The sequence below is a fragment of the Carex rostrata genome, chromosome 5 (assembly GCF_964058835.1).
Source record: "Carex rostrata chromosome 5, lpCarRost1.2, whole genome shotgun sequence".
In the NCBI taxonomy this organism is placed as follows: domain Eukaryota; kingdom Viridiplantae; phylum Streptophyta; class Magnoliopsida; order Poales; family Cyperaceae; genus Carex; species Carex rostrata.
Genome location: NC_135922.1, coordinates 4,589,001 through 4,614,746, shown reverse-complemented (window position 1 = coordinate 4,614,746; position 25,746 = coordinate 4,589,001). Strand labels below are relative to the sequence as shown.

General features: G+C 32.2%; 2 protein-coding genes across 2 annotated transcripts in view; one reads left to right on the top strand and one right to left on the bottom strand.

The window, feature by feature from the left end:
- The window catches only part of LOC144553949 (ethylene-responsive transcription factor ERF071-like), a 36,880-nt gene that overhangs the window by 4,353 nt on the left and 6,781 nt on the right, over positions 1-25,746 (bottom strand). The gene's annotated exons all lie outside the window — the stretch shown is intronic.
- On the top strand, positions 11,144-15,642 carry LOC144553948 (endoglucanase 3-like). The gene is made up of 8 exons (XM_078302122.1): positions 11,144-11,524; positions 12,147-12,353; positions 12,665-12,865; positions 13,265-13,357; positions 13,451-13,612; positions 14,162-14,273; positions 14,362-14,525; positions 15,010-15,642. Exons 1-8 carry the CDS (start codon positions 11,270-11,272, stop codon positions 15,340-15,342), a joined length of 1,527 nt encoding a protein of 508 aa, XP_078158248.1. The 5' UTR covers positions 11,144-11,269; the 3' UTR covers positions 15,343-15,642.

Genomic DNA, 25,746 nt, shown 5'->3' with positions numbered 1-25,746 from the left:
GGATTTGTTTATATTTTTTAAATGGATAGAAAATTACTAATTTATATTGTTAAGAATTTTTAGATTAAGTATTTTTTTTATCTATTCAAAAAAATTAATATTTTTTAAAAAGATGTATAATTTCGTATCCAAATTCATTTTGATATAAAGCATATTTATAACAGCAAGTCCGAGGCAGCCCACGCCGATTGAGCGGGTAGCACAGGAGCGCCAGCCTCGTACTCCAAAAAGAGAGAGCCTAGGACGCGATTCAAATAGACTATTTGAACTTTGAAAATATTGATATGAATTCGCTGCACCGATTGATCTGTAACATACATATAACCATAGCCCTTTGTTACCACGATACTTCATATATAATTTCGTATCATATCTGATACGTATCGATATCCATACATGTATCCCATTGAAAATTAATGTATCATCGTATCCGATACGATACCAGTACCCGTATGGTTGTATGGTGGTTGTACGTAGTGTTTTGAAAAAAACCGATCGGTCCAGGAACAGACGGGACCAACCGTGGAACCGACCCATACTGACTCAGATCGTGGTCAAAACCCGGACCGACCCGTACTGAGGATAAAGAGGGTTTTAGCACGTTTTTTAGTGTGTTTTTTTCTACTAGTTTCGGACTAACCCAGACGATTCTAAACCTGTGGACCAAAACAGGCCATAACTGGACTAATCTTGGATCGGACTGTGCCTAAATCATGGAAAACCGTGCTAACCCATGGTCAAAACTGTGTAAAATTGTGCTAACCCATGGTTAAAACCGTGCTAAATTGTGCCTCAATCAGGGGCGGAACCAGGACTTGAACTTGGGGGGGGCCGAGCTGCCGAAAGACGAAAGAACAACTGTATGGGGGGTGCCAATCGGTATGCATCTGTAAAAAACCACATAAAAATAACCACTCCAGTAAGCACTTCCGCCTCAGTTGGGGGGTGCCTGGCCCCCCCTTGCACCCCCCTGGTTCCGCCCCTGGCCTCAATCATGCTAAACCGGACCAGACTGTTGTCAAAACTTCCAGTTTCTTTTTAGATTGATAAATTCAAATTTTAAAGTTCAAAATAAAATAAAAACGGTTAGACCTGTGGACCGGATTGAACCGGATCATGGACCGAACCAATCCTTGTGAGTCTAGACCATGGTCTTTAGCATGGATTTGGATCATCCTCTCTAAATTTGAACCATCTAATCTGAACCGTGTGGACCTGTAGACCGAAGAGACCTGTGGACCGGAGAGATCCATAGACCTAGAAATTTTGGACCGGACCGGACCAAACCGTTTGCAAAACATAGTCGTATGCATGCAACGTAGCCGTAGCCAGGGGCGGAAGATAGTGCATTTGAAAGGTGGCTGAGTAAACCCCAACATTCCAAAAAAAATTAACTAGTATTTAGAAATTTTACTAAAGTTTATATTTTGCATGTTTCAGCGCCCTGTTATGATACATAAAATTTAAAGAGTTAATATGTAAAAGTAACATCAATTTTTAATTGGTTTGGGATGGTTTCACGTGACCCGTGACCAAAGTCGAAAGCTGTTTAATATTATATAATAGAAAGTGATTTAATATTATAATATAGAAAGTCACAAGTTAAAATTAAAAAAAGACAACATGCGCTCGGAAACCCAAAAAAGAATAAATTATTGTAAGTTTATAAGAACGAAAAAAGCTGTTCTACAAATAGAAAGCAAAGAAAGTTGTTTCTCCGGTTAGAAAAAAAAAATTCAAAATAACAACGATAAAATTAACGCTCTATTAATAATCATTCTATGTATTTTAAAAATAGTAAATTAATTTCTGAAGTTAGAAAATTTCAAAAGAAAAAAGATAAAATTAGCGTTATCATTTACGGGTTTTCTATATATTTCGATGTCTATATGCTTAATTAAAATTTTAGCTCAGATGAGATTATTGTCGAATTTGATCTTTTAGAAAAGTGTAGGTCTAAATTAAAAAAATATATAAAATATGATGTTTAAATATACTATATTTTTTTTTGTTAAACATGTCATTTATTGGTGTTTGTTAATTATTATAAGTTTTCTAAAATCAAATAGTGAAAAATCATATTATTTTGTTTTTTATAGTTTTTGAATTTTATTATAATATTTTTTAAGTACATGATGTTTAGTCAGTTAGCTCTCTATACTCAAAGTTGTGTTCCGCCCCTGCCATAGCGTCACTCAAATAACAATACTGACCTGAACTATTGCAACAATTCAAATTATTGGGCTTGATCAATATGGGCTTTATATTGAACCTTTGTGTTGGGCCTAATTCAATATATTTATGGGCTTCATGGTGAAGCTTGAAGTGACTTGCTAGCTCATATAACTAATAAATTGCCTCAAAAGGCAAGTAGGAGTGTCTTCTTTTCTGTTTCCATTTCAATGGGCCTTGGGCATTTACAGGTGCTTCATTTGCAAAAAGAAAACATAACACTACAAGTTCTTGATAAATTCAAACCATTCATTAATCCATTTTAGAATAAAGGCTCTTTATACATAGATAGATGAGAAACAATGTAATTTGAGTAGAACTTGGGTGTTCTTAAGTTCACCAAGTTCTTTAGTGAACTCAAATCTAAAAACTGTTAAATTGGTTTTAAATGACGAATTCGAACAGTTGAAATCCGTTTACCTTACAAGTGATGCGTCTACATATGAAAATTTTAAACATTTAAATTAATTTAGTATAAAGTCAAGCGGTCATAAAACTTTCAAAAAATGAATGCATTAAAATTAATTTATTAACCTTCTAATTTTGACCGATTGACTTTATACTAAATTAATTCGAATATTTAAAAATTTCACATGTAGATGCATCACTTGTAAGGTAGATGGATTTCAATGTTCGGATTCGTCATTTGAAGCCGATTTGACAGATTTTAGACTTAAATTCACCAAGGGGCTTAGATGAACTTTAAAAGTTCTACTCATGTAATTTTATGGCAAGAACAATGTTTCTCATCTATCTATCTAATTCTTGATATATTGAGTGCTGTAGAATGAACAGTACTAGTACAATACATCTACAGTGTGGAGCTGACAGGTGGTCCCTCTGTTAAGTATATTATTTTTCTCCTGAATTGAATTTCTAGCCTCTTCTTCCACTTTCAAGAAAAAATCGCAAATGAAAGGTTTCGTCAAAGTAGCTATTGCCTTCTGTATGTTTTGTAAGTATAAGAGGTATAAGGGGTAGAGTAAACTAAGAGGTATATATTTCCATGTGCTGTTGGATTCAAATTGAATGGAAAATTGTGAAACAGTGTTGCTGCAACTGATTTATATGTGTTTGGATAAAGACTTGAGTTAGTGAGAATAGTGAGCTAACTTAAATTTGAGATAGTGAGCTAATTCAACTTTTAGTTGAGTTAGTAAAATAGCATGCTAACTCATAAAAGATAAACAAAGAATAGTCTTTTTTTGTTAAACTAAACACATCCAAACGTAAAATAATAGTTCAGAATAGTAGCTAACTCGGGTTAGCACTATTATTTGTCTCATCCAAACGCACTGTGGCTCAGATGCTTGTTGTAGTCGCAAATTTGTTGAATTCTATGGTATGCTTCTAGTTACAGTGTAAATAAAAAATATTAATTCATACTTATTTCAATACGGGTATTTTCGTTTGTCAAATTTTTATTGTTGGGAATTTTATGGGTTTGGATTGTTCTCAATTATTCTCATTTCCTAATTATCATATTTTTTTTATCAAAAGAAATTATATGATTCTAAACAAAAAGGATAAAAAAAAATATAGATATAGATATTATAGATACTTATCTGTATTCATATATGCCGATTTTTTTAATATCTAACATTAAATATAAATTAACAGATATGATTAGTTTGATTGAAATTTTTTAAAAATGCCTAGGCTGGCAAAAGTTTCGGCAGTCTGGTATTTTTTATCTTTGACAGATTGCAATGCAGTTTTGAATGGATAATTGATTTAATAGGAGAAACAACTTGAATGAAGGTTAATTTAACGTAATTGATTTAATATAATTTAGTATATTTCAGTATAATTAGCATATTTTAGTTTATTTTAGTATAATTTAGTTTTTCATTTGTTATTGTTTTTTTATTGTTATTTATTATTTGGATTTCCATTTTTTTCAATTTTTTTATTATTATTATTTTTTTTAAATTTGTGTGAATGTCAAATAAAAAAGTCTCTTCATATTCTATTCAATCTTATAATATGCAACCGTTGCAACGCACGGGCACGATACTAGTTTAACATAATTAACATAATTTAGTTTATTTTAGTATAATTTAGTTTATTTTTAAAATCTCTATTCATGCAGATTATACTAAAATATTTTAATTATGCTAATTATACTAAAATAAACTAAATTATGTTAATTATACTAAAATAAACTAAATTATACTAAATCATTTACGTTAAATTAACCCTTATTGTGGGTTGTTTTTCCTATTAAATCAATTACCCATTCAAAACCGCATTACAATCTGGCAAAGAGATCACACAATCAAAATGTTAAATTATATACTATTTCAAAGAAGAAGAAAAAAAAAATACCAAGCCGCCAAAATTTTGGCTGGCCTCGACATTTAAAAAAAAAAAATTCAGCCAAACTAGTAAAATCTGTTAATTTATATTTAATGTTAGATATTAAAAAAAAATCAGCTATATATGTATGATGTATCCACACAATCAAATATCCAAAAAAATAAAAAAAAATACATACACAAATATTTATCGATATATGTATTGTACAAAGGGATATTGAAATAATAATAAAAATATAAATGCAGATAATAATTAGGCGTATCCGCTTTTAAAATTGAAATCATACTTATATCCATATTTGCATAAATTATACTTGTACCTGTATCCCTATCCACAAACTATTCATATCCGAATATCTAAATACACAAATACACAAATAGTGTCTGATCTGTTGGTCAATGCTCGGTCTTGCTACAAAGTACAAACAATGGAAAGTACAGAGAGAGAGAAACAAATAATTAGAGAGAGAGGCTTTAGAATGAATCTTAAATTGTCATTACATTAAATCAATCATACAACTTTGGAAACATGCAACATGCTTCAATACATGCATCTTAATCATATTAATTATATTATAGTACATGTATTATGACCAGTCAAAGTTGATCAATAACTGTCCTAACTAACTTTTTGTACACAGGATTTTCTGTGGCCATGTCCTCAAATCCCGCCGTAAATTTCTCCATAGGATTCTCTTTTGTTGTTTATGTTTCCACTTTAATTGCCTTTACTCCTTTTTGAAAGGAGAACGATGCCCAATGCAGACTCAACTGCTAAGAGCAGTTGGTACTGTTTTTGCACACCTTTCAAAGTTAAGATCTTGTATGGACAGTTCTGTGTTGTTAATTGTGTGGCAGGTTACTATTTGCAAGGACAGATTTATCTTATTTGGTAAGAATTAAAGTGAATATTGCTTCGATTCAGTTCGGTTAAATCGAAATAAAATATGCAAACTAAACTTTTATTCGGTTTTGAAAAATACAACCGAACTGAATGAAATAAACTTATCAACTGAATTAAAAACAAACCGAACTAAATTTTGGTTTGTTCAGTTAATGCTCAAATAAAATAGATAAACTAAAATTTTATTCGGTTTTCAAAAAATACAGCTGAATCGAGCAGAATACAACCGAAAAAAAAGCAAATAAAAAATTTATTTGGTTTCAAAAATACAACCGACAGAACAAAATAAAATTATCACCTAACTAAAACCAAACCAAACCAAAACCAAACCGAACTAAATTTTTTTTTTTTTCGGTTGAACCCGAAATAAAATAGGCAATCTAAAATTTTATTCGGTTTTCAAATATACAACTGGACGGAACGAAATAAACTTATCAACCGAAATATAACCAAATCAACCAAGCCAAACCAAATTTTTTTTTTTCTGTTGAACCGAAATAAAAACTAATCATAAAATAAAAATTTATTAAGGAGTTAGGCTAATATGACACTAGTGTTATATCAAACTAAATAACACCACATCTTAAACCCTTAGATCTGCTTTAAGATTCGTACTATCCGCTTTTACTGTTCAAGCACTTCATTTTGTACGAATCTTAAAACAGATCTAAGGGTTTAAGATGTGGTGTTATTTAGTTTGATATAACACTAGTGTCATATTAGCCTAACTCTTTATTAAGATGTATTTCAATTTTTTTGCTTGATTCGGTCTAATTAGTTTTAAACCAAACTAAGAAAGATACAGTCATAATTTTTAATTTTTAAAATACTTGGTTCGGACGAGTAACAAGTTTAATTTTTTTTGTCAGTTCAGCCTAACCGATTTCAAAGTTTTCTAAACCGAACCGAACCAAATCATTCAATTTTATTGGAAAAGCCAAACCGTTTAATCCAAACTCTCTTAGTTCGGTTTAAAACCGATTAAACCGTACCCGATGAACACTCCTGTGTAAGAATAATTTGTGAGTGAATCGCCAATTCGCCATACCATAGTAAGTATAGTAGCATACACATGATATGGTGGGTAGTAGTAAATAAAAAACCTACCAGGGGGAAAAGTGGATATCTTTGTGTAGGTTCATAGGGGGTCACACTCAGCCGCTCAGGTGTCATTTCTCAATTTAATCCAACCTATGGCCTATGCTATGTCTCTTATGGGATTTATTGATTTGTCTTAACATAATATAATCTTACATGTAAGTTCTATATTTGGAAATTTAATATTGTAAAAGTTATGTATTAAATAGCATATAATGCATTTTAACAGTTCTACATTTGAAAATTTATAGAACCAATTGAAAAAAATATATATAGATTAAAGCATTTTTAAAATATATCCTATGGCACAAATTTAGCTAATAAACTATTTTTTAATCTTAATACATTGTAAATTGCTAACTTTTGGATGACTAGATTAGTTTCATTATCCAAAAGAATTATTAGTGTTGTTGTTTTCTAAATTAAAAAATACATATATATTATCCTACATAAATTATTGTAATTCCAATCAACATTGTCTTTTATTTTGCGGAGTTGGTTCAATCAACTTTAAGTTCGATGGGTTTCAGAACTATCTGATTCGTTTTAAGATTTGTGCGCTTTATTTTTAATATTTACATGCACTCGCTTCAATTTTCATATGCACTGATCTTAAAGATGGTCGGATAGTCTTGAAACCTATCCGACTCTAAAGTAGACCCGATAGTCATTGGATCTACTCTGTTCTCAACATTTTCATATTCTTTCATATCACTTCTCCATCAACATAAACAAATTTTAGACATTATGTAAGAAGGAACTTAAAAAATCAACTTAGTGTTAATTGAATAAAAAAAATTGCAAACACATTGACATATTGGGTGGTATAAATATATTGCTCACAAGAAATATAATATATGGCGTTCTCAACGCATTTCCAGAAAAAAAAAAATGTAACATTTTTTTAATCACACCCTCCTTTAAGAACAAAGAGATATCCAACTTTACAAAATAACTAACAATAATACATGGTATTAATTGCATTTGCAGTGACTTTTGCAAGTGGAGGAATTTTTTTTTTTTTTTATGTCAGTTCATATAAAGATAGGTAATATGTAATAATAGATAGGTAGAAATTCACTTCATACAAATATTTTAGATCAATTTAAAAGTAATGATTTCTACATCCAAAAAATATTACAAAATTAAAAATAATAAAAATTTAGTCTTTAAGTAAGAAAATCATGTTAAATTATTCAGACCAACTGCTTAAATTTTAAAATAAAAAATATTAATCTATAATGCAAATTAATCTACACTATGCACAACATCATAGCCGAAATTTTTATTAATACCCAAAAAAACAAAATTAAGCAGTCTATCCATTTTCTGATGAGATTTTGAAAATTGCCCCTTTCGGTTACTTAATAACTGAACAAAGGTCTTCTTTCTAATTATTTAGTCCCTGGATTCAAAAAAATAGTTCGATTACTAAATAACCAGAAATGAGCCCTTTGTCCAATTATTTAGTAACCGGACTTGTAATTTTTTTTATAAAATTCGAAAAGCAGTGAAATCTCAGACAGTGAAAGAAAGATAGAAAGATAGACTTGCAATTTTTTATACTGATGCAACTTTTTCGGATCCTCTCTCCCTCCAAAACTTTTTCAACCTTCTCTGATAAGGTGTGGATTCTCTCCAATGCAAAAGAATTCATTGGATCACTACTTAAGATCTGCACCGTTGGATCTGAAATTAATGCTTAAGATCCTTTTAAATCCATCCAACTAAATCTGGAATACAGGAGAGGAACTTAAAAAGTGTTGAGCCCTCCGACCCCTCCCCACTCCCCTTTTGTCTCTCACTGATACCTTCTCAGTTCTTGCATAGAGAGGGAGAGAGAGAGCTTTTATTTTCTTTATGTAGAAAATAGAGCCTCTAGCTCTCTGTGTCAACGACAAGCTCTGCTTCACTTCCCACTGTGTGCGCGTCTCTCTGTTAGTGTTTGATAAACGGGCCGGGCCGAGGGTCTGGGCAAAACCCGGGCACGGGCACGGTTAGCTACGGTCACGGGCGTCACGCGCACATGGGCAAAACGGGCCGGGCATCACGGATTTTTTTTTTCAAAAATCCTGCCGTGCCCGTTTAATACCCGTGCCTGTTACGGGTTCGGGGGCAGGACGGTCCGGTCCGGGTTTTTTTTTTCTGTTTTTCTTATTTCTGTTTTTTTATTTCTGTTTCTTTTTATTTCTGTTTTTCTTATTTTTGTTTTTTATTTCTGCTTTTTTATTTCTGTTTATCTTATTTCTGTTTCTTATTTCTGCTTTTCTTATTTCTTATTTAAAAAACAGAAATAAAAAAACAGAAATACAAAACAGAAATACAAAAAAAAGAAATACAAAAAAAAGAAATAAAATTTAGAAATAAGAAAAACAAAAATAAAAAACAGAAATAAGAAAAACAGAAATAAAAATAGAAATAAGAAAAACAGAAATAAAAATAGAAATAAAAAAACAGAATTTTAAAAACAGAAATAAAAAAAAAGAAATAAAAAATAGAAATAAGAAAAACAAAATTTAAAAAACAGAAATTTAAAAATAGAAATTAAAAAACAGTATTTAAAAAACAGAAATGGGGGGAATTTGGGTTTAAATTTTGAATTTTAGACCAAAAGTAAAAAAAAAAAAAAATCTGCCACAGGCTCACGGGTGCACAGGCACGGGCGTCACGGGTACGAGGGTCCGAGTTCTCATTGGTATTTTTCCAAAAAACCGGGTCCAGCCCGTTTAATACCCGTGCCCGTGTACCCGTGTACCTGTGCATACCCGTGGCACGGGCACGGACACAGACGGATCGGTTCGGGTTGGGCCCCCAGGGGCATTTACCAAACACTACTCTCTCTACTCAAAATAATTGCGAGTCTGGTTACTAAATAAGTGGACCTCTCTTTCGGTTATTTAGTAACCGGACTATTTTCTTGGATCCGGGGACTAAATAACCGGAAAAGAGACCTTTGTCTAATTATTTAGTAATCGGATGGGGCAATTTTTGAAATTTCATCAGAAAATAGATAAATTGTTTAATTTTGTAGTTTTTTTGGATATTAATAAAAATTCCAGACATTATAGGCTCACTCATGAACAGATATGAATCATTTATTCAAAAATGAGGTAATAAAATGTAGTCTCCATCAGTGTTGTAAATAACGGTATGCACTCATCAGACGGATAGAGCTTGAACTAAGAGTGAGTCTATGGTACTATGCATATTACAATTTGTTACTGTGCTACGGCTCTATATTCGAGTTTTCAAATCCTAACGGTCGATCCAAACCGTTCATCTTGTTCTCCATATTAATATGTGTTTGGCGACCAAATTTTACATTTTTTGAAATTGTTTTATTATTTTTTTAGATTTATTGAAAATCACTGTTTTTGGATGGTCCAGAATTTTCAGATCAAGTGATTTTCTAAATATCTAAAAAAATAGTAAAAGATTTTCAAAAAATGTAAAATTTGGTCTCCAAACACATATTAATATGGAGAATAAGATGAACGGTTTGAATCGACCGTTAGGATTTGAAAACTCGAATATAGAGCCGTAGCACGGTAAAAACCCGTGATATGCATAGTACCGTAGACTCACTCTTGAACTAATCAGCTTAAACGGATATTTTTTTTAGAACAATGGTCTCCACTAGCGCAAGAGACGGAGAGCAAAAGCTATTTGATATTTCACATTTTTGTAGTGTAATGGTGGTCAATCCAAAATTTCAAATATAGACATGTAACGGAAAACTGCCAATAAATTCATCAACCATTGATGCTTATCCACAATCCAGTGACCAAACAGAGAAAAAGCAAACAAATGGGGCCAGAAGGTTTGATTTTATGTATTTTATATATTGGAAACTAACATGGGTTGGTTAATTAAATGTGACCCGTCAATGTATTCCCTGTGAAAAGGGTATTTAGGCAACCAATAGGAATAGAATTTAGTACCTTCTCAGAGAACTCATGTGACTATTCTGACAAAAACAGGAGCAGGCCCAAATATTTATAAAAGCACCCCTGTAAAATGTTTATTTTATATAGTATCTTTTTCAGTGTTTCAATGACAAAATATTTTAATATCCACATTTATTTTTCCTCCCAATAAATACAGCTGTGACTGTCAATTATGATTATTCAATTGTTAGGATAATATTGTTTTAAACCAACTTGAGAATTTATCATAATCATGTTTATTTTTATGGAATATCAAATTTTAGTTGGGTTGTGATAGAAAAGTACATAAATAATGCTTTCTTAAACTGTTAGAATAATATTAATTTAAGTGTAGAGTTAAAATGCTTTATTGTTGTAATTATTCTCACATTCTTATCTTTGTTTTCAAAGTTCAAACAGTCAATTCAAGTTGCTCAACATAATCTCCATAATACAATATGTTTGGAGACGAAATTTTATATTTTTTTTAAACTTTTTTACAAAAACAATGAAATATATTAATCCTACTGTTGTTTTAAACCAACTTTTTTTTTGAGAAAATATCAGATCTTTGTTGGGTTGTGGTGCAAAAGCACCTCAATAAATGCATTTATTAACTCTATATACCCCTTCTAATATATGATATATGATATAAATATATCCTCTAATTCCTGTCAAATTAAACCAAAACAGAGTCTCAAAATATTTTGGCGCTCTATAAATAAAGCCTTCCTTTTCCCTCCACTTCTCAAGGGAGAGAAACAGAGCTTGTTCACACTTGCCACCAACTAATGGCCACCTCCAGTGCCTCTTCCTCTGTCATGTCTCTCTTGTTTGTCTCTCTGCTTCTCACCTCTGCCATTGCATTTCCAGCACACAACACACACTCCACACACCCCAACCATGGCCAAGCATCTCACAACTATAGAGATGCTCTCACTAAATCCATTCTCTTCTTTGAAGGCCAAAGGTCTGGGAAACTCCCCTCCAGTCAGAGAATGAAATGGAGAGGAGACTCTGGTCTCTCCGACGGCTCAGCCATGAATGTACATCTCTCTCACCTTCTGTTGTTTATTTATTTTTAATGAGAAGATTATTTAGTTCAGTACTGGTGTACTTGTGTTAACAATATATTATTTGAAAACAAACAAGTGCTAACATTTCTATACTGTTTAATGAAAAATAAAAAAAAATGTTATTTGTACAAATGGACAAATTTTTATCCATTTTTGGAATGTCATTGTTATTTGTTAGATAGAAAAAAAACATTTTTGGGTTAATTATTGTGGATCATTTTCATGGCCCCACTGTCTTACATTTTAACAGACATAATGCCAAGTCATATAACACCCAACTCAGAAAAATAAATGATTCCTTTTTGTTACCTTAAAATAGGATTTTCTTCTTTTAAAAATAAAATATTATTTTCTACCGAAAAGGTGAAATAGTCTGATAGATTTTCTACCTTAAAATAGCATATTGCTTGCACCGTAAAAAAAAGTTCAGTGCAAACATGTTTCCGGTGTTTCCTATTTGTCGGAAACCTCCTGACTTTTTCCCTTTCTAGTAGAAAATAATATTTTATTTCTAATTTTTGTTTTTAAAATATAATGAATTTGGGTTAACATTTGTGTTTAATTTTGTTGAATGAATTTTATAACAATGTAGGTGGATTTAGTGGGAGGATACTATGATGCAGGAGACAATGTGAAATTTGGGTTTCCCATGGCATTTACAACAACTATGCTTTCATGGAGTGTGATTGAATTTGGAGGATTGATGAAAGGAGAATTAGAGAATGCAAAGGAGGCCGTTAGATGGGGTACTGATTATTTGCTCAAAGCCACTGCTCATCCTGATACTATTTATGTTCAGGTCCCTATTTTATCATTATTTACTTCTTTGTCCATTTTATTACCAGTATTTTGTTATGTTTAATTTACACAATGCAAATATATATAGGTGCTCTGCATCACTGCATGTATTACTTCTTTGGGTCATGATAATTTAAAAGGCCCCTATTTTATCATATTGCAACCCTCTAAAACTTGTATAAACAGTAACACTGTTTTTTATTTTTTTTAATGCAGTAAGCTTGGTTTTGGTACTACCCAAGTTAATTATTACTATATCTTAGCAATGAAATATGAATATGATTTATGAATGGTAATTTTGATGATATAAAGGTAGGGGATCCGAGCAAAGACCATGCGTGTTGGGAGAGACCAGAGGACATGGACACACCGAGGAGTGTATTCAAAATAGATGCAGGGACTCCGGGCACTGATGTAGCAGCTGAGACGGCTGCAGCACTTGCAGCCGCCTCGCTCGTGTTTAGAACTTGTGACCCTAATTACTCTAAGCGACTTCTTAATTCCGCCATTAGGGTACTAATTTAATTAATTCATTTTCTCTTCAATTAATAAATTTCTAGGGGTTAAGTAAATGCTACATTTCTGAAATTTTCTTAAAAATACTACATTTTTTAATATAGGGTAAAATGGATACTCTATAAATTTAAAATGAATTTTAATAAAAGCAATAATAAAGTGGGTAATTTGTGAGTTCTTGAAATTTATAAGGATATATATGATATTATGAATTTTAGAGGAAGAAATATGATATTTTTAAGTTTTCAAGGGTTATGCATGAAATTCTCCCTTCAATACATTGAAAAAATTGTATTTTCATTCTTGGGAACTTTTTGTTATAAAGATGTTATTGAATGCCTTGAAGTTTTTATTATTTTTGTATGTATTCATTAATATTACATGTACATATAACAGGTGTTTGGATTTGCTGACAAGCACAGAGGATCATACAGCAATGTTCTCAAAAACGAAGTGTGCCCCTTCTACTGCTCTTACTCTGGCTACCAGGTCCCACATTCACCATTTTCTCTTCTCCTATTGGTCCTCTTAGCATCTCACAACACTTTGTTCTTTTCTCATTTGCCTTTTGCTGCTTTGCAGGATGAATTGCTATGGGCTGCTGCATGGCTACACAAAGCAACCAAAAACCCTACATACCTTAATTACATCACGGTCAACGGTCAAACCCTTGGGGCTGATGAATCAGACAACACTTTTAGCTGGGACAACAAGCATGTTGGTGCCAGAGTTCTCCTCTCCAAGGTATTCTGACCTGTGGGCCCCACCTTACTTCCTCTTATTTTTTTTATCTCTATTTTATTATAAGGGAATATCAGAATATCACACTTTTCTTACATTGATTCTATATTTTTATTTTTTTAAGAAAAGATAAATGAAAACTTTATAAATGTGAGTTTTAGAAAATTGGGTATACATGATATTAAGAACTTTTTAGGGGTATGTAAGTATTTTTTAGGGTTTTGAGGGGGTATACATGAATTCTCCCTTTATTTTATTGTATTTGCCTTATCCTTCCCTTGTTCATTGGACACTTTTTCATTGGTAAACTGCTTGTGCTCAAAGTAGGATGATTCTTTTTTTTTTTACATGTGCTTGCTTTCACTTTTATTTATTTATATTTAATTATACAATGTGTGTTGCTAAAGACTGTTTGCTATTAAAGCTTTGTTAGCACAGAGATAGGAGCACTTTATTAAAACTAAGACTTTATATTTATTCATTAATTACTGTCATATATTTTTATTAACTACCTAAATTAGTGGTTAAAATTTACTAATTTTTTTTTTGTAGGCATTTTTGGTGCAAAAATTGGGGTCTCTGCACGAGTACAAAGGCCATGCCGACAACTTTATGTGCTCGTTGATACCTGGAAGCCCTTCTGCTCAGAGCCAATACACACCAGGTTCTAATTAATATACTTAATCACATCAATTTAACACCAAATGTTGTTGATTTTTTTAAAAAAAATTTATGTTATTTTTCTTATTTAGGAGGGTTGTTGTTTAAGATGAGTGACAGCAACATGCAGTATGTAACCTCAACTACATTTTTACTGCTCACCTATGCGAAGTACCTCACATTCTCCAAGCAGGTCGTGACATGTGGCGGTGTCATCGTCACGCCTCAGAAGCTTCGTGCTGTTGCCAAAAAACAGGTACCTATACAATACTGGTACTCAATACAACTAGAGTTACAGTAGCTGCCAGTAAACTAGTGACCTACTGTATAACAAATTTGCATCCTCTGAGATACCTCAAAAAAAAAAAATTTGCATCCTCTGAGATAATCTTTTGAGTTGATTGGTAGAAAATTTGGACCATTCAAATCTTTTCTGCACGAATCTCAAAGCACACTAATACTGACCCCTAAAAAAATTGCTTCACAGTATAACTAATAACTATACATACAGAAATAATTTGGCTGCATACCAGTAATTTGGTGAAAGAGACAAATGTAGGAGCTGGGTAGGTACTTTGCACCTAGATTTATAAGGAAATGTATTAGAATAAAAAAACATTTCATTGAGACTGATTAGTTTACAACTATTTTAATCCTTACTAACTAATTAAAGCATAAACAAGCAAGCATGCCCCAACAAAACTAATTACAGTTATAAATGTAACTCCTTCCATATTTAGGTTGACTACTTGTTAGGAGACAACCCAGAGGGCATGTCATACATGGTCGGGTACGGGTCGAAATTTCCTGAGCGGATCCACCATCGTGGGTCGTCTCTTCCTTCAAAGGCATCCCACCCGGTAAGAATCAGTTGTTCAACCGGGTTCTCTGCACTCTATTCGGGCGCACCAAACCCTAATTTGTTAATTGGAGCTGTTATCGGTGGACCCGATGCACAAGACAGGTTCACCGACCAGAGAAATGACTATCAACACTCTGAACCCGCTACATACATCAACGCACCGCTTGTTGGTGCACTTGCCTACTTGGCACACTCCTATGGCCAAATTTAACTGGCTGGTTATGGTTAATTAGTGTTTAATTTAGGGTTTATTATATGAAGAGAGTTGTGTTGAAGGATCCCCGGTGCTACTAAGGAGAGCACATGTGGGTGTTACTTAGCAACTCTAGTGAGGTAGTTAATTATGATTTATGATTTAAAGGTATGGTTAAGTGTGCATGTAATGGTGTGTGGTGTCAGTGTGTATGGAGATTGGGGTATTTTGACCCTTTTTGTGTTGGTTTCAATGTTATCAAGCTGTAATCTTTTGTCTCTCTCTAACTAGTATTATTATTATTATCTAATGCATCAATTTCCTTATAATATAATGTTGGGGGAATTCATGTATACACCTCAAAAGTTGAGAAATTACATATTCTCCCCTCCAAAGTTTATATATTATATATACCCTTCTCAATTTGAAAAATGACTAATTGGAAGACTGATACTTTTTTAAAACATGCTACACATTACAAAATGGAATTTTTGTGAGTTTTTGAAATTTAGAAGGATAAATATGATATTATGAACTTCAGAGGAGGAAATATGTTATTTTGAAGCTTTTGAGGGGTATACATGAAATCCCCCCTATAACATTATCTCTTTTGAGAAATCAGAGGTATGCTTTGTGACTTTTTGAGAGAACATAATTAAATAAGAGTAAAAGACATAGATCAGCTTTTTACTGCACCCCTCTATGTTCAATTGCTCTCTCAACAATTACCAATATACCATAAAAAAGTCTAAATTCATGATGAACATCTTGTCAATTCATTCTCTGTTTGTTTGGTTTTCCTTTTTGTAAGAGTTTGCCCATGCTCTTAATAAAATAATGTAAAAGTAAATTTTTTAAGTGAACAAATAATGCCAGAGTACATCTAGATATATACTTGTAAATTTTTTACAATCTTTACAAAAATGAGCCAAATTTCAAATTGTAGACATAAAATTTTCAGCCTATTTACATAGATATGTATATATCAAATGAATCCTACTTTAAAAATTGTGCTGGTATCAATCATATTCTAATAATTTTTTTTGTCTAATCAATTGCGGTTAATAAAAAAATAAAAGACACTGGTGTGGGTATATTCCATCAAAATTTGTAACAATATCTTTTTGGTTTCTTCAAACAAGACATTTTGTATGATTTCTCTAAATAGTTTTAGGATGGACCAAAAGTATGATATAAATGACATTTGTTAGGTGTGTTTTCCCCCAAACTAATTGAATCTGAATTTGAGTATGATACACAAAATAACCAATTAACTGAATTTGGTTTTTTGGTAAGAAATAAATATTGCACCGTTTTTCTAAAAGGTGTAGGTAAGAAATTAATAAACATGTACTATTGTCTTGATTTCAATTTATCCTCATAAATTGTGGAGTAAGGTTGAGGGTACACCGATAGAAATTGTTATTTTTGAGCATATCACTATTATAGACAGAAGTAACCGCAAAGATGCCATCAACAAAAAACATTTTTACCTCGGGAATAGTGACAAATTATTGGAGTAAATAGTCAAACAAGGAGTGATAGGGTCCATTATCATACAATTATCTGTCATTTGATAGGTGTGTTTAGCCCCCAAACTAACTGAATCTGAATCTGAGCATGATACACAAAATAACCAATTAACTGAATTTGATTATTTTGGTAAGAAATAAATATTGCACCGTTTTTCTAAAAGGTGTAGGTAAGAAATTAATTAACATGTACTATTGTCTTGATTTCAATTTATCCTCATAACTTGTGGAGTAAGGTGGAGGGTACACCGATAGAAGTTGTTATTTTTCAGCATATTAGTATTATAAACAGGAGTATCTGCGAAGATGTCGTCAACAAAAAAAATATTTTTATCTGCGTGAATAGTGACAGATTATTAGAGTAAATAGCCAAACTAAGAGTGATAGGGTCCATTATCATAGAAATATCAAAATACATTTCTCAACATCTTGAAGCAAGTAAATTAATTTGGAGTGAGTCTATGGTACTATGCATATTACGATTTGTTACCGTGCTACGGCTCTATATTCGAGTTTTCAAATCCTAACGGTTGATCCGAACCGTTCATCTTGTTCTCCATATTAATATGTGTTTGGAGATCAAATTTTATATTTTTTGAAATTTTTTTACTATTTTTTTAGATTTATTGAAAATCACTGTTTTTGGATGGTCCAGAATTTTCAGATCAAGTGATTTTCTAAATATCTAAAAAAATAGTAAAATTTTTTCAAAAAATGTAAAATTTTGTCTCCAAACACATATTAATATGGAGAACAAGATGAACGGTTCGGATCGACCGTTAGGATTTGAAAACTTGAAAATAGAGCCGTAGCACGGTGACAAACCATGATATGCATAGTACCATAGACTCACTCATTAATTTGAGCTACAACTTAATTAAACTACCGGCCATCTCGTTTATAACAAATGAGGAGTAAAATAGAGTAAAAAAATTAATCTCCTCATTGATTTTATTCCACAAGCAAACATAAACATGATCTTCTCTAAGATAAAAGATACCAATTTAATGAGGAGACATAGTGGTGTGTGGATATATTCGATCAAAATTTGTAACAATATCTTTTTGGTTTCTTCAATCAAGACATATTGTATGATTTCTCTAAGGTATAGTTTTAGGATGGGCCAAAAGTATGATTGATATAAAGAATCTGAATCTGAGCATGATACACAAAATAACCAATTAACTGAATTTGATTTTTTTGATAAGAAATAAATATTGCACCATTTTTCCTGAAAGATGTAGGTAAAAAATTAATTAACATGTACTGTCTTGATTTCAATTTATCCTCATAAATTGTGAAGTAAGGTGGAGGTTACACCGATAGAAATTGTTATCTTTGAGCGTATCAGTGTTATAGACACGAGTATCCGCAAAGATGCCGTCAACAAAAAACACTTTTACTCCGTGAATAATGACAGATTATTGGAGTAAATAGTCAAATAAAAAGTGATAGGGTCCATTATCATACAATTATCTGTCATTTGATAGGTTTCTTTTGCCCCAAACTAACTGAATCTGAATCTGAGCATGATACACAAAATAACCAATTAACTGAATCAGATTTTTTGGCAAAACTATATGGTCCTGGCATGTGATATATATACCAATTACCTGTCAGCTTTTTCAGGACCTCGCATGCAACACTGACAGCATCATGCTGTGTTTTAATTTGTAGCATCTCATGTAACATTTGAGGTTTTATAATATGAAACCAAAAAGTAAAATGATTGCTGGAAATTATTGGTGGGTGCAGAAGAATCAGAACAGGTGACAAAAATATTATATACTAATGGTAACAACGTTTAAGACAACATATTAAAATTGTATATGTGTTTGCCATTATTTGCGTAGATTATACATTGAATTTGGTGCAAGTAATAGGAAATTCGATCATTTTGTATAAATTGACATTAAATTAATTATGAGCAGGTCAGATGTCTCATATCTTTCATACTTTATTTATGTCTCACATTTTTTTTTTATTTTTTAAAATTCTGCTCAACACTACATCTGTATTATAATGTGTTTGGAGTCCAAATTTTATATTTTTCAACTTTTTTTACTATTTTTTTTAGATAGGTACAAAATAATTGTCTTTCAGAAAATTCTGATCATAAAAAACATTGATTTTATATCTATCTAAAAAAATCAGTGGTATAAATAGCTAACTAAAATGGCAATATAGCGTTTTCATATCTTAAAAGCTATAGTAATTTTCAGTGCAATACCGGAGCTATAACGTTGTTTTAGTCTTTCCGCGATGACGCGATAATTGCTCTTTAGAATCTTGAAAAAAAAATAGTAAATGGTTTCCAAAAATATTTAAAATTTGGGCTCTAGACACATTTTAATTTGGAGATCATATTAAACGGTTCAGATCGATTATTTAAATTTTGAAAAAAGTGATAAGGATAATTTTCAGGTGGTACACCATTTTAAGCTGTCATGGGAACCTCCACCTTATATTGTTGTAAGCGCACTATATAGGAGTGAATTCATTAGTATTGAATGGGGCAGGGTGGGGGGTTTCAATTGACCCCATTTTTTTTTTTTTTTCAAATGTATTTATTTACACAAGATTTTAAATAGTTTAAAATAAAATATTATGGATATATACTATGAAATTGACCTTTAGCAACATAAAAAAATTATATTATTGATCTCTATTGACGTTTGACCCTAAATAGTTTGAAAGTCTGACTACGCTCCTGACACTATACATATTGCTCATGGTGAAATAAGAATTGAGTTTTATATAGAATAACAAAGATGATTGTAAATTAAAATTATAAATCAGGAAAAAAAATATTGGTAAACTTTAAAAAAGTTAAGTTAAAAACTATCTAATTCATCAACTATGTGTTGTAATTACAATTTGGAGATTTTGATAAAAAAATAAGTTCCAATAAAATGAAGAGCCTATGAAAAATTGACCCCACCTAACCAGTAGCCAATTAGCCATCAGTCATGATTGAGGCTATCACACATGTGACTAACCCAGGTATGCCACATTACACATGATGAAATGGTACACCACCTCAAAGTCATATGTGTGGGACATAATAAGCATGCCATTGCCATGCATGCATCACCCTCAGCTCTGGCCCTTTGTCACAAGTCATAACCTTTTTATTTTTCCTTAACATTATTATTATTATTATTATTAGTGATTCTATGGTACTCTAACAAGTGCGGGTTGGTCCGTACTATGAATTCATTATTTATGTTTTGTTTACAAAATTAAAACAAACAATTTCAAGAATATTTTTACTATTTTTCTAGATAGGTTGAAATTCACTATTTTTGGATGGTCCAAAAATTTAAAATTAGGTTATTTTCTACTTATTTTTTAAAAAAGTAAAAGTTTTTAAAAAAAATGCAAAAATGCACCCCAATATACATTTTCATATAGAGATAATGTTGAATAGTTCAAATCGACTATTTAAATTTTGAAAATGAATAATAAACTCATAGTACAAACCAATATGCGCTATGCATAATAATGTGGCCTCACTCATTAAGAATACTAAACATTTTACAAAAATATAAAATTGTTGAATGAGCATTGAGAAATAAAAATGGAAAAATAAATTATATTATTATTAATATAAGGATAATTATAACAATCATGAATATTTGTTTGTCTTTTTAACAAAAAAAAGAGGATAAAGATGAAGTCACATTCTATGTTTTTATCTCCCATGTGGAATAAAAATGGAAGAACATGGGTTGTGTCATGCACGCCGCACACTAATTCCTATCCCACATGGCATTACATCACACCACCCTCACTTTGCACATTCCACATGGCAAAACAAATAATGTCATAAATTAATAAGAGCATTGCTACGTACAGTACACGGTCACATTTATTGATATGGACGCCAAGAATACAAGTTATTCTAGAATAGGATTGTTCCGAATAGTAATGTGTATCTAAATAACATTTTTGTTATTCGGAATAGTTAGAATAGTTGTTATTATTTATTCCTTGTAAATATTGAAATAACTACTATTGAAAATAGTGAAGAGATAAAACAAAATGTTTCCTTATCGTATTTCCGCTAAAATAGTTTTCAAATGACAAAGTTGACGTCATTTTTATCATATCTATAGTCGTGACAATTTGTTTGAGACCCCATTTGTCTATCTTTCCTCTTAATTAGTACATTATTAATATTATTTTTCTCGGTGACAATTATTCACTAGTCTAAATGTATAATCAAAATAACATTTTTACTAATTCGAATAACATCATATTCATACTAATATGAAAATCACTATTTTTTTTCTCTACACTCATCTATTAATTCTAAATTTTGCTATTGACACTTATTCCTATCCCACATGGCATTACATCATTCTCCAAAACAAATAATATAATAATTAATGAATAAATTTTGCTATCCACACTAATTCCTATCCCACATGGCATTACATCATTCTCCAAAACAAATAATATAATAATTAATGAATAAATAATAGCACAGTATAAACCTCCAACACAGTACACTGTCACATTTATTGATATGACAGAAACATGAGACATTAAATCTCTATGTTGTAAGCCTGTAACTAAAAATAAGAAACAATAAATATCACAAATTCATATCACGGTATGCATGATTATTAACATGGTTGAAAGCGTTTCTTCGTTTTCAACAATTAACAAAATAACACAAATTTTGATACCCTAAACCAAATCCTCAACTAACAATATTAAGAAATTAAAGGGATTTTGATTCCTTTTACAGATAATTAAGGAACATATCATCATTGGAGTTGATAGGAAAAAAAAAAAACAAACCGGAATAAAATTTACTAATTTCAATCATGTTCTATCTTTAGCACTGGTAAAAACAATTCGACTTCCTCAAATTTATCCGTCGGTATAGAGACGAAATACATACCTCATACGTACAAAGAACATTGTTTTTGTTACTATAACCAGACGTTGCTCCCATAATTTTAATTGTCGATCATTATTTTCCATATTATCTTTATGTTTTAGTTTTAATTTTCTAAGTTTTTGTACAATTTATCCAAATTGACAATTTAATTTGTTATCCAGAATAACTGATTAAACTATTGACATAATAATTGTTAATGGCAAGTGCTCAGTCTTTCACAAAGCAATCGAATAAATACTATTTATTAGTTTCTACTTGTAATCCCAATCTCTGCTGCAATAATTTGTCATGAATGGCGCCATTGATTGGGGCCATGAGGCCATGAAGGGTCCCGTGAAATGATTTATTCAAGAGAGGTTTTTGATACAATGTCAATGGTACTAATGTTGTTGGCAATTGTAATGTGTATAATTTTTCAATTTTTTAAGATCTAACAATTTGATTTCTCGGAGTAATGTGCGCCTTCTTTGGGCCCTCAAGGCACCACCTTGAATCCTCATTTGTTGCGTGATTGATGGCACAGATTGGAATAATCATGAAAAAGGAAGTACAGTTTATGTGCGTGCTAGTTACTATCATAGGTGATGTACATAATTACTGAAATTGAAAGTATCAAATATTTCAAAGCATTTATATTTAATGAAGATGTATATATATAGCCTTGAGTGAGTCTATGGTACTATGCATATCACGGGTTGTTACCGTGCTACGACTCTATATTTGAGTTTTCAAATCCTAACGGTCGATCCGAACCGTTCATCTTGTTCTCCATATTAATATGTGTTTGAAGACCAAATTTTACATTTTTTGAAATTTTTTTTACTATTTTTTTAGATTTATTGAAAATCACTTGATCTGAAAATTCTGGACCATCCAAAAACAGTGATTTTCAATAAATCTAAAAAAATAGTAAAAAAATTTCAAAAAATGTAAAATTTGGTCTCCAAACACATATTAATATGGAGAACAAGATAAACGGTTCAGATTGACCGTTAGAATTTGAAAACTCAAATATAGAACCGTAACACGATAACAAATCGTAATATGCATAATACCATAGACTCACTCTATAGCCTTTGACTCGAGTAGTGGCTACTATCTCAAGTCCATATTATATTGGTACACTTAAGGCCCAAAGTAACAAAGCCAGGCCCAAATTAAGTACTAACGCTTGAATGCATGTATGTATTATTTTGGTACACATCAAGGCCCAAAATAAGCATATTTGGAGCCCATGATATCATCATATTGGTAAGCGTCTCTTTAGCATAGCTTGTTCACTCATAACAGTCAGCTGGATTTCTCATGTACAAAATCAAAGAATAAAGTCTGTTTCAATTGAATGCAACTAATTCAAATTCAAACTATTCTTGGATCTATGCTGCACTATTTTAAAGAACATCCATATTTTAAAGATAAACTTGAAATTCGACATGAATCTGCCAAAAGCAACGCATTCGTCCTTGTCATCGGGACCCAATTGTACCAGTTTCTGTACATTATGCCGATAGTTGCCAACCTGGAATTGATTGAGATTTGCCAAAAATCAGATAACATGTACAAAATGCACATATATGGACACAAAAGAAAGGAAAAGAAAATCTGATATATCATTTGAAGCTGCTTATTGAAGATTTAAACCAGGACAATTAGAAACCTTAACTTTGCAAGGTTCTATACATAGTAGGAAAAATCGGCCGATTCCGATCCGATACTCCGATCCCGTATCGGTATCGGCCGGCCCCGATCCGATCCTGAGCCGATCCTCACATAGCAAATCATAAAGAAAAAAGAAAAAAAAAACCCGATTCTGAGCCGACCCTGAGCCGATCCCGATCCGATACTCCGATCCCGTATCGGTATCGGCCGGGACCGATCCCGATATCGATACCGATTTTTCCTACTATGGTTCTATACAGGAAGTAACTCCTCCGCTGATACATGCAATTTGGAAAAGTCTGAAATATGCAAACATCTGAGTGAAGAAAGGTTTGTCAACCCCAACGATGAGCTCCCATTTGAACTCTCCTGTGTACACATTGTCAATTCAATGGAAGGTTCCTTAATAAAAGAACAAAGGTTCAGACAAACATCGATGGAAAGTTTGACCAAGGATTTCAATTCTTGAAGTTTTAATGGCAGGGACTCTGCTTTTAAGAATTGCAAACTATGACAAGAGGAAATATTCAAATACTTAGTTTGCATAGGCTGCCAATCCATTCTGGAAATTTAATGCATCTGTAACCCTCTATGTGTAGCTTGCTAAGATTAGGGTGAGGCTGGAGACTTATAACCATCACAAAAAAACAAATTTGACCTTGATCAAAAAAATTCTCACTTCTGATGAACAAATTAAATACACTTCCATCTGTTACCTGATAATTATTCGCATATTCACAAGGTTAGCACATTGGACATCCATTAAATTGGGACAATTTTTCAATCCTTGTAGACAAAGAGTTCCTCCCAGATTAGGAAAATCCTTTAACCATCCTATTGTCTCGCAATAGAGCTCCACCTTTAGCGACTTAATTCCTACAAATTTGCTCACACCAGTATCCCTGATTTGTCAGAGTTTGAAGATTTGTAAGGCTCCCCAAGTCAATAGGAAAAGTATTATATCTAGAATAGGAAAATACAGCTGTATAGAGTTGTTGAAGTATTAATTAGGAAATGTACCAATGGTACACTATTCTAACCATTGGTACAATTGTAGTATAAATAGGGAGAAACAACACTGTAAAAATAAATCAAATATAAATACAGAAAACACACATTTTTCTCTTCTAGAAAATCAACATTATCCTTACCCATGGCTTCGACAACCACGTTAGTTTTTGTGAGCATGCTTTTATGTCTATCGTGTTGTATGTCAATCAGAGGATCCAATCTATCAAAGCATCTAGTTGTTGATAATGACTACAAGGTACCTTATTATTAACTTTTTGTTAGGAACTAAAGAGCAGATTGATCTTGTCACAGCAGGAACAGAGTCATCAAAAGAACCAGTGATCTGGTAAAATACCAATACAGTAGCGATGAACAGTACTGTAGCGAATACAGTAGCACACAAAACTATAAACTTGTAAGAAAGTATTGAACACAAGAATTTTACTTGGAAAACCCTAAAATTAGAGTAAAAAACCACGGGCGGCAGCAGCCAGAAGAATTCACTAATATTGGTAAATTGTACAATTACAGCAACATATTCCAACTCTAATATATATATTAATTCCTCTCTTAATTTAGGCAACAACAAAGAAAGGAAGTAAATAATAATAATAAAGATCATGCCAAAGATTCTATTGCTGAGAACACAAAGAAGAAATTGGGCCAGCTGTAGAGTCTAATTTTGGGCATTGAAGTCCAGTAAATTAAGTCGCCTCTTTCAATCTCCACCTCGACTGATTTACTGGCATAATTAGAGAAGTTTGCTACTTAAGTTGCTGTTGTAGATGCTGCTGTACCCGACATATCGGGTCTGATGCTTGCTGCCGCCAGACAGCCAGTCTTAGTGAGTTACCTTCACCAAGTCCAAGCAATGCTCGAACTTGGTACCGGGAAGTACTTTTGTCAACATGTCTGCTGCATTGTTTGTCGTGTCGACCTTCTTCACAATAATATCGCCTTCTGCAATAACTTCCCGAACTTTATGGTACCTTACATCAATGTGTTTCGTACGCTCATGGAACATGCCATCTTTTGTGAGATAGATAGCACTCTGGCTGTCACACAAAATGTTCAATTTCTGCACATCTTGAGTTAGTTCACCGTAGAGATTCCGAAGCCAAATAGCTTCCTTAACGGCATCAGTAATGGCCATGTATTCTGCTTCAGCGGTGGAGAGGGCAACACAATCTTGAAGCCGTGAGCGCCAACTCACGGCACAACCACCAAAGGTGAAGACATAACCCGAAGTAGATCGCCGACTATCGAGGCAACCGGCATGATCTCAATCTACATAGCCAACTAAACCCA

What these genes read in the sequence shown, in the direction of transcription:
- LOC144553948 (XM_078302122.1), top strand. Translation starts at nt 11,270, where the DNA reads ATGGCCACCTCCAGTGCCTCTTCCTCTGTCATGTCTCTCTTGTTTGTC. An exon ending in GCTCTTACTCTGGCTACCAG is followed by an intron (nt 13,358 to 13,450) that starts GTCCCACATTCA and finishes GCTGCTTTGCAG; the next exon opens with GATGAATTGCTATGGGCTGC. An exon ending in GTGCTGTTGCCAAAAAACAG is followed by an intron (nt 14,526 to 15,009) that starts GTACCTATACAA and finishes TTCCATATTTAG; the next exon opens with GTTGACTACTTGTTAGGAGA.